Consider the following 9,456-nt stretch of genomic DNA (forward strand, 5'->3'; position numbering starts at 1 on the left):
CTGAAGGGTGCAGGCCACCGAAAGACCTTCATCAAAGTCTGCGGCAATCACAGATGCGCGTTTATAAAAATCTTTACAGCATTTATGGATTTATGGACACTCACGTAAGCATGCACCAGTTCTGTTTTATTCCATGGAAATGTGCACTTTGTCCTGTACCACTTCCAAACACAGGAGGCCATGTGCTGAAATGCATCATGTGTGTTTCTCTGCGTGTGTGTGGGTGTGTGTGCACCCTGGTGGACGGAGGAAGGCTGTACAGCTTATTGTTAAAATTTTGAAAATGAAGTTTAGAAAAAAAGAACTTGCTAATTATGCATGAACTTTCGAACTGGTATGAAAGTTCATGATCACAGACGCTTTTTCTTCTTCTCCAGTTTCCCTGTTTTTCAGCTCATAAGAGCCTCTTTCTCTCCTTTTCTCCGGCAGCGATGTCCAGATCAAAGCCGAGCTCTCTGTTTCCTGCCACCCCATTGTGCCTGGCGAAGGGCTACCGGTCCGCAGCGGCCGCACCATCAGATAAGCTTCTCGGCTTGCACCGCTGTGAGTCAGATCACAATGTGGCGGTGGTGAAAGGGCCCGACAATAGGCCTGTCTGTGCGACAAGGTAAATAACGCCTTCCCCTGTTCACAAGTGGTGGGAGAAGTGATCCAGCTCAGAGAGTGGATGGCGTGGAGAGAACCTGACCTGTGGCGTTGCTGACTGCCGTGTGAACGGCGGTGCAGACGTGGGAGCAACTGTCCTTCTGTGAAGAGTCTTCCTGCTGCAGGTGGCACTCGGCGCATGACCTGTCTCACACAAACACACACACACACACACACACACAAAGAAGCTGTCACCTCCTGAGAGAAGCCTTCTTCTCTTACACCCGCAATACGGGTCCACTTCAGAGCGTTTTCCCAAGGCTGCTTTCTCTATCTCAGCATCTTGGCGTCAGGTGGACTCAGGTAAGGAAATACCCCCCAGCTGTGTCTTGGACTCCGCCCTCCCCAGGGAAGAAAGTAGACCACAAGAGGTAGAGTAACAAAGATCAAAAGGTAGAAATACACGTTCTACATAGAGATTATTTTACAAGTGTCTTTCTCTCCTGGTTCTGCATGCAGGAGAAGGGACAAGCTAATGGTCCAGAAGGAGAGATGGCCTCTTAGATCACATGAAAGAGAAGCCCTAACAGAATAGCTTAGAGCCGAAAGAGATAAAAAGAGGCGGAGTTTCTGAAACAGCACCGAGCCAATAGTTGGATTTGTTTGGTTCTTCAGTTGAACCCTCTTGAACCCACTTTCTCCTGCACTGATCTTTATCTGGACACCATAAACTCAAAAAACACATATAAACACAGAAATATACAGCAATCCATTAAATGTCAGGTGAATTTCTGCAGATAACCGTGGTACGAGGTGTCATTGTTATTTTCATGATATTTATGGATCTACCACTGGATACACGGCAGACATATGCTAAGCACAATAAATCCTCAATATTTTCAGCCTATTTTCATCTCTTATTGTCAAAAATATTGCTGAAATCTATTTATAAACCCATATGTGGGATTTTGCACATCACATGACACATGGTGACCAATCAGCTCCCTTCACCTAATTTTTGCAGGTTAGAAGCAACAAGAGAGGAGGTTACCGGACGAGGCTGCACGTGTCACCGCAGGTCGGGCATTTCTCACACGTGTCCCCCGAAGCTCCAGGCATGGAACACACACACTTCCCACACACACACTGTCCCCGGCCGCTGCAGAGGGTCCCGTCTCCAGATACGCACTCGTCCGTGCTGGTGCTGCAGTTGCAGTAATCTCCGGTCCAGGCCCGGTGACAAACACACTCTCCGCAGTCACACACTCCGTGACCTGCACACACACACACACTTAAAAAGGATGAGCCGCTCCTACGCCGACACATTAACCTGGTTTCTGCTGTAATTTACACGCTGTTATTGTTTCATTAACATTCCACGGCAGGGCGGGGGTCACATTTCTCACACTCATACACAAACACACACACCTCCGCAGAGCTCGCCCTTGAAGCGGAGGCAGGAGAAGTCGTCGCACTCGCAGAAAGCCCCGTAGACGCGGCCGAAGCTGGACGGGTGGCAGATGCACTGGCCACAGAAACACTCGCCCTGCCCGCTGCACGTCTCTGTTCCATCGGCCGCCCTGCACGCATGGACATCATTTCATATTCATTACCAAAGCCAGCTGGCCTATCCATGCCTGTATACAATCGTTACTCAAATCAATATTTTACTCCAAAAACTGTGAATTTTCAGCAGCTTGCAAACTACATGTTATCGAAAATAAACATTTACAAATATTGTAATAATTTATCACTGGAATTAATTAAAAATATTAAACTTGCTAAAACAAACAACATTAACAGGAGTAGAAACCAATCATTGTTTCTCACTCTCAACAACATCGGACTGATTGTTAAACGGATTTAATTGGCTGGTGCTCAACTCTTGAAAAGTTTGGCAAATTGATTGAACTGTGTGATTAATTTTTTACTTTTTAAAATGATTTACAGCCCATTTACACTACTCATTTTATGGGTCTTGCATTAAAGAACGAAACTGAAGATGCTGGACTTTGAATAAAATGCACGTCAGATCATGTAATAAGCTAAAAGTTGAAGATTTGCAGGGAGCATTTGCTATGATGGCAGCATTTGGACAACGGGGACGATTTCCAACAGTCCTGCAGGTTTATACAGAACATTTTCTTATCATTCATGTTAATAAGCATCTCATAACGTGGCTTTTGATGTTGACAATAGTGAACAAAGCCGCCATGAAGCTAAAAAGAGGAAAAACCAGATTCATCAAACATGCTTCACTTCCTCCTCATACAACAAATACGAAATATGTTTCTTTTAAAATGGCTCCATCTTGGTCTCCATAACCGCCACAGAGAAGGGCGTCCAGACTTCTGACTGGTGGTGTATATAATGCTTATTCATTTCTACAGGTATGGTCTGATATACTGGGCTGAATAAGGTGCATGTTAGCTAATGTCTGCAGGATTTAGAGAGAGAAAGCAGAGTCAAGGCCTTCTGAAGGACAAGTCATCTGTATCTTGGAGATGTTCGTGATGAGCTGGAGGACCTCCTCACCTACAGTTGCTGGTCTGAAACTTCTCCTCGGTGCACTCACACCTGGGTCCCATGAAGCCCGTGTTGCAGATGCAGATCCCGCACTCCATCGTGCCCTGCCCCTCGCTGCAGTGGGTGCTGTTGGGCTCGGGGCTGCGGCGGCAGTCGCACTCGCACGCAGACTCCAGCGCCACCTCCAGGGCGTCCTGCACCCCCACTGGCCGAAGGTGGAAACGTCTGGAACCCGGGAGACACTTGTCCAGCTCCAGAGTCACGTTAAAGGAGACCTGCAGACCAGAGAGCAGAATACCAGTCCACCTCAGCAGCACCTTGGCGGATCGGGATTCGAACCGGCAACCTTGAGAATACTATGGAAGACGCCTCGCAGCCTCATCAACTTCCGATCTTGTGGAGCTTCATCAGATACTGACACTGCAGATACTGTCCCCTTATGTGACATTAAAACCAATAGACAGTGTTCTTCATTCACTCATTCAATGAAAGTTTCTTTTCTCACAACATCAGATCTGACAGCAGGAGCTTGACCCACACATCCCAGAAGCTCTCATCTCCCCAGACAGGTAGATAACTTCATAATATCTGCTACAATATTTCAACAGACAGTGACTGACCGTATCTCCGGCCTTCACGTGGGAGCAGCGCTTGAGTCCCGGGTGGACGCTGCCGTCCTGGCAGGTGGCAGTGAAGGAGATCTGCAGGTCCTCGGTGTCACCCACGATCTCCAGCTCGACCTCTGACCTCAGCTCCTGGGTGGGTGCAGAGCAGTCTGCATTAACAAGCTTTTCAACTGGTGAATTTTTGGAAGTGGAATTTTATTAAATTGCAGGAGAGGGGACAGAGACACAGAAATAAAACTTCCACATTGTCTCATCCTGACTCAGCTGGTTACAAAGAACATCCATCATCCATTCCTCCTGTCTGTCCTGTGTGTCTCTCTCTCTCTCACACACACACACACACACACACACACTCCTGTAAAACACACATTTGATATGAGCTGCAGCAGAGCATGAGAATGTGGAAGTTCCTGCAGAAGACGCTGCGGAAGACAAGCTGGGACCTGTCCAGGAAGTGCAGGGACATGGAGGGATGAATCGAGGTGACGTGAAGGAGGTGAAGGAGAGTCAGGACGCCATGAAAACCAGGAATCACACACACAGTAAATCCACTATTCTATAGTATCAACAGCAGAAAACCAGAACCATTGTAGTAAGGTCCATGTCCAGTAAGGTCCCATACAAAGCTGTCAAATAATAAAGGTTAAAAACATTTATTTATTGTACGTTCCACATTAGGTAGCAGTGCAGGGTTGGTATAGATGGCGCGGTCATCATGGTCCATCCTGGGGTGGAGACCAGTGAAGACGCCTACTGTCACCACGGCTGGACATGGCGCATACGCATAAGTTATTACAAGGGGACAGGGGAACAAACAACGAACAAGCAGGAAGTATAATAAGACAGGACCAACACGAAACTCCGGATCCTGACGCCTAATCTGTATATTCGCTGCTTTAGGCCTTTTGCCTATACGTATGTTTTAATGAATGAATTGTACGTGTTTTAATGTGCATTTTAACATGTTAAAGTGATTTGCCTACCTTTAAAAAACGTGTTTTTACTGAATCTGAATCCTGTTCAAATCAGCCAGTTTTTACCTGATGCATGAATGGCTTTTTGTAGGATGTAAAGATGAAGACGTTTCCTTACTTTATACGCCGTCATAATCAGCTCCAGGACGTTCCTGGAATCTGAGGCTAAGACGCCCACGGTGGCTCCAGGAATCAGTTTGGCGTAGTTCTGTTCAAAAGCAAGCGAGAGCACAGTGAGCCGCGGCAGCACGATGAAAGGCATGCGGCCAGGCCCGGCCCGGCTTGTGCCAACTCGCCCGGACGCCGCGGCGCCCGCCGAAATCTAACGCTGCCGAATGATGATACATCCAGATCCATTTTCACTGCGAACAAACGCTGTCAGATCGTCCGTCAAGTGAAAAGGAAGAAAGGACCTCTGACCTCATAGTTGTGCCTCACGCTATCAGTCACGGCGAATATCAGCAGGATGTTGTTCTCCACCAGCTTCTCGGTGAGCTGCCCGAGCGTTGGGTACTCCTGGAGAACAAACGAAGGTTTCTGGAGAGTTCCGTCCTTCCATCATCTTCCGTTATTACATTCACAACCTCGCGCGGAATTTCAGACTGTTCCTTCGGCACATAATTTTAAACAGATTTCCGCACTTATCACAACGTTTCAACCTTTTCACATTTCTGTTCAATTCAACCATGAAGGGAAAACTAGTGAAGGGATTCATTTTACGAGCCATCAGCCAAAGAAACGTATTTATTTTGGAATATTGACCTTCTCGCCATCTTTGACCTTTCTGAGACACTGTTGGTACATTAGAAGAAGGCGTCTCACCAGCAGACTGGACATGGCGTACTCGTTCCTGCCGTCCAGGTGGCAGCGGCCGTCGTTGGGGACCACGATGCCGGCCAGCCTGCTGTCCATCCCGAAGTGGGAGTCGGAGTCGCTGACAAACACCAGCAGGCGCATGGAGTCGTTCCTCCACCCGATCTTGTCCTGCTCCAGCAGCGGCGTGTCAGTCGTCCAACAACACCAACGTGCCCCCGCTGACCCCTGACCCCGAGCGCAGGACCTCACCCCACACACCGCCGCCTGCATGATGGCGTCGAAGCCGCACTCCGGGATGTCGATGTTGCCCGAGACCTGCTGCCTGGAGATGATGTCGTTGAACTGGTGGGTGCTGTTGGTCAGGGACAGGACGTGTCTGTACCCGAAGGCGGGGAGGCAGGTGGCGTCGACGCCCCTGCGGAGGAGAGGAACGCACGTAAAACCACGTTTACTTCTACCGCCTTATATCCTCGAACCGAACCGACCAGCAGGGGTTCTTCAGGTCCTCCGGCGTGATTTTTATATACGGCAGCAGCGCCTTCTCCACGAACGAACCGAAGCCCAGCCGGAATTTACTGGTCAGCTTGGACATCTCCCGGGACAGGGTGGACCCCAGGCCCTTGATCATCTTCAGGTCGTCCACCATGGACGCGGACAGGTCCATCAGGTAGTACATGTCCACCGGGTAGTCCTCGGTCTGCCGGACCTGGACCTGGAAGGACATCTTGCTACCTGTGAAGGGCACCCAGTTAAGGGACCGGCCGCAGCTGGAGGTCCGAATGAATGATCGTGGTCCCCACCTGGCCGGAGCCGGACCGCCAGGCCCTGCGGGGAGATCTGGCTGCTGTTCCGGCCCAGGGCCCGGTTCCGCCGGACCTCCAGGCTGGACGCGGGGAACTGCAGCGCGTCGCCGGCGGCGCATCCCTTCTCCCGGAGGACGTGCGGCGCGTCGCAGCGCTCGCTGGTGAAGTTCTGCTGAGGGACAGGGAGCAGGTTCTGTGGTTAGAGACCGCGGCGGGTGGCGCGTCCCCGAGTCCCCGCGTCCCCGCGTCACCTCTTGCGCGCACCAGGCGCACTGCGGACCCCGCAGGAGACACTGGTCACATGTCGCGGCGCCGGCGGCGGAGCACGACGTCCCCGCAGAGGCCAGCCGGTCCGCCGCCGAGCAGCAGAGCAGCAGCAGCAGGGCAGGAATCCCCATCGGTCCTCGCGGTGGCTGCTGGGAAGAAGGGGTCGCGGGTGAGACGCGGCGAGGGGACAACTTACCTGGCCGGGACTTTCCTCCTCACTTCCGCACAGGTGAGCAGGGAGAGGGAGGGAGGGAGGGAGGGAGGGTGAGGGTGTGGGTGTTTTCATTTCATTATACTGTCTACAGTAACATACAGAGTATTTATACCCACTCATCTTCACGGCTTCAAAAGCCGCATTCCACCAGAGAAGGTGAAGATCTTCAGCTCCACATCAGATCATGAATGTACAAGCACACACACTCACAAAAAAAATCGTCCAGCACCTAACAATTCCCAGCATGTTCTATTCCTTATCGGGGCTCTTAGTTTTGTAACTCAAAATCTATAGAAACCGAATGAGAATTGCTGGTGTCGTCTTGTAAGTCGCTTTGGATAAAAGCGTCTGCGAAGTTAAGTGAAGTAAAGTAAAGTAACCCAAACCCAACCAGGTTGCCCCTGCTTGCTGGACCAGGTCACAACTGCACTCATTCTGCCACAGATCCAGATAAATCATCCGAGATTTGGGTCCATCATGCGACCGTTCCACCACATCCTCAAGGCCATAATGGGATGGACGAGGTCTTCAACAGAACGATAACGATGCTTAATCGATATCCACCACCAGGATCTGGACCAGGATCAATCCGAATTCTGATCCTACCATCTGAATATTCATTTAAACTGAGACTCATCAGTCCAGGCAATGTTTTCCCAATCCTCCTCTGACGCTGGCTTTGAACTTCACATTGCATTGCTGCCTTCTGATTGGCTGATTAGCTATTTGTGCTAACATGCAAATGAGCACCTAATGAGTACCTAAGAAAGTGTCACGCATGCAAAGTCTTGTTTAGTCTGGTTTCGTAGCCGCCGTGAGTCAGTGTCTGGGTGGTGATCAGGAATCGAGAACCTGTTAATGTTCAACGAGTCTCGTGAATCAAACCCTGCTGTCATATTTCAGGGTGGCCTGGACAGAAGGAATTATTAACTAGCAGAACGGTGGTTTTACGAATTACTGAAACATTCCTTTCCATGTTGAACATTTCTTTTTCACCATCAGTCCAGGTTTCTGGAGATGACCGTGTACTATTTAGGCTGTTCCTATGGGACATAATAATCAATAAAGCATTTTTAAATTCAACATTCCCTGAAGGAGATCAGTCCCACGTTCTCACACACGCACTCGTCTTCATGCAGATGTCATGACAAGAACATGCAGTTCCGACTGGAGAGAAACAGGAACTGGACTCACCCCCAGAAACCTCCTCCTCCGCTGGCATGCTGTCCTCGCCGCTGCTCGTTCGTCCGTTCCTGCCAAAAAAAAAACGGACAAAGGCGTGGCCCAGAACAGAGATGCCCAGAACGGAACCGTCCTCGTCCTCCTGCTGTCCGCGGGGGCGCGGCGGGTAACAGTAGGGCCAGTGTATGGGGGCTTTGTGGAGTGTGACACGGCGCCCTCAGCCCAGTGGCCAGCGCAGCGCGTGGCCGCCGCCCGGCCTGAGTGATGGCAGCAGCTGCTGCACAGCCAGCAGGCCGCGCGCGTGTGTGTGTGTGTGTGTGTGTGTGTGTGTGTGAGGAAGTGATCCTGCACTCTCAGGTGCGTTTTAACTCCTGTCATGTGACCAGTCTGAGGGAATTTCTGAGCTGGCCTCACCACCAGGTGACCACAGTCCGGCCTGATCCTGCTCTCAGATCCACTCGGGCACGGTGGCCGGTGACACGCCGCTCGCTCACGTGGCTCTTTTGTGTCGAGAACAGTGAGGGAGCTTTGTGTGGCGAAGTGTTGGCTGCGAATTCTTTCTGAAATGAGTAAGAGCCTCCCCTCGAAATGTCCCGGCCCCTCCCACGCCGTGCCCATCCTGACCTTGAGGGGGTGGAACCGTGCACCCCTCAAACTTTTACAAAGATGAATTTTATTCCCTATCGCAGTGGTGAAAATAAACCAGCTTAACCAACAAAGTAACAGCTGTACAATTCATGTCACGAAGAAGGTTTTAAAGCCTCGCAATGTTCAATATTTCAGGGTGAAACTATCAAATATGACCCACTAAAAGAACACACAGAAATAACATGAATATACACAACTTTTATACAGTTTATAGAGAATTTGCCGATGTTTGGAAACCTGCTCAGTTGCACTGCTGTCAACCAGGACACAAAATAACACCAAAATGTCCGGGTTTCCAGCCCACACACACACTGTATATAAAACCACTCAGTTATTTATTCTTCCCATATGTATATAGCGCTTATTATAGTTTGTATTCTTCTTTACATGCGTATCTGCACTGAGGAAAGTACTTTTAATTGTACATGCATAAGGTGTACATGCATACAGTGACAATAAAAGGCCTTCTATTCTATTCTAACCCCGTAAGGCGGCTGACGGGCGTGGCCCAGTGAGTAACACCAGCTGCTGAGGAGCATCTCTCTATTCTCTTGCTGCGTTGATCATCACGCAGAAACACACGGTGCCCGCGAGTCTAAGGCCTCTGGCTTTACAGATAATCCCCACCAGGCTGCGGTTACAAAGGCAACCGAGTGAGAGTGCTGGTGAAGGTCAGAGGTCGGACCTGCGTGCTAAAAATACACCAGGGGATTTCCAGAAAGTGGCTTCATAAAGGAACATAATGAGTGTCCGATTCTCGGACCGGTCACTCAGGGCGTAGACGTGAGTGTGAGTGACGGAAGGGAGGCGGCCCT

The 9,456-nt window shown here is 50.1% G+C and overlaps 1 protein-coding gene across 3 annotated transcripts in view; it reads right to left on the reverse strand.

Annotated features, from left to right (window-relative positions):
• itgb6 (integrin, beta 6) overlaps nucleotides 1-6,945 on the reverse strand; it is a 7,842-nt gene extending 897 nt beyond the window's left edge. The window contains exons 1-13 of one of the 3 annotated variants that reach the window (XR_003749761.1): nucleotides 6,582-6,945; nucleotides 6,328-6,499; nucleotides 6,013-6,239; nucleotides 5,777-5,942; nucleotides 5,534-5,695; nucleotides 5,132-5,227; nucleotides 4,830-4,919; nucleotides 3,732-3,866; nucleotides 3,121-3,386; nucleotides 2,014-2,165; nucleotides 1,637-1,859; nucleotides 689-789; nucleotides 1-541 (exon numbers count right to left, since the gene is read on the reverse strand). The exon at nucleotides 1-541 is cut by the window's left edge and continues 79 nt beyond it. Coding sequence is in view for 2 of the 3 variants with exons in the window: in XM_028979788.1 (XP_028835621.1) it covers nucleotides 1-38; nucleotides 689-789; nucleotides 1,637-1,859; nucleotides 2,014-2,165; nucleotides 3,121-3,386; nucleotides 3,732-3,866; nucleotides 4,830-4,919; nucleotides 5,132-5,227; nucleotides 5,534-5,695; nucleotides 5,777-5,942; nucleotides 6,013-6,239; nucleotides 6,328-6,499; nucleotides 6,582-6,931 (2,178 nt within the window). In the remaining variant the exon portion in view is untranslated. Of the gene's footprint in view, nucleotides 542-688; nucleotides 790-1,636; nucleotides 1,860-2,013; nucleotides 2,166-3,120; nucleotides 3,387-3,731; nucleotides 3,867-4,829; nucleotides 4,920-5,131; nucleotides 5,228-5,533; nucleotides 5,696-5,776; nucleotides 5,943-6,012; nucleotides 6,260-6,327; nucleotides 6,500-6,581 lie in introns of all 3 variants that reach the window. The other 2 variants (XM_028979788.1, XM_028979789.1) reach the window with 2 other exon arrangements.
• Between the last annotated feature and the right edge of the window lie 2,511 nt (nucleotides 6,946-9,456).

Source organism: Denticeps clupeoides, chromosome 5 (assembly GCF_900700375.1).
Source record: "Denticeps clupeoides chromosome 5, fDenClu1.1, whole genome shotgun sequence".
NCBI classification, from domain to species: domain Eukaryota; kingdom Metazoa; phylum Chordata; class Actinopteri; order Clupeiformes; family Denticipitidae; genus Denticeps; species Denticeps clupeoides.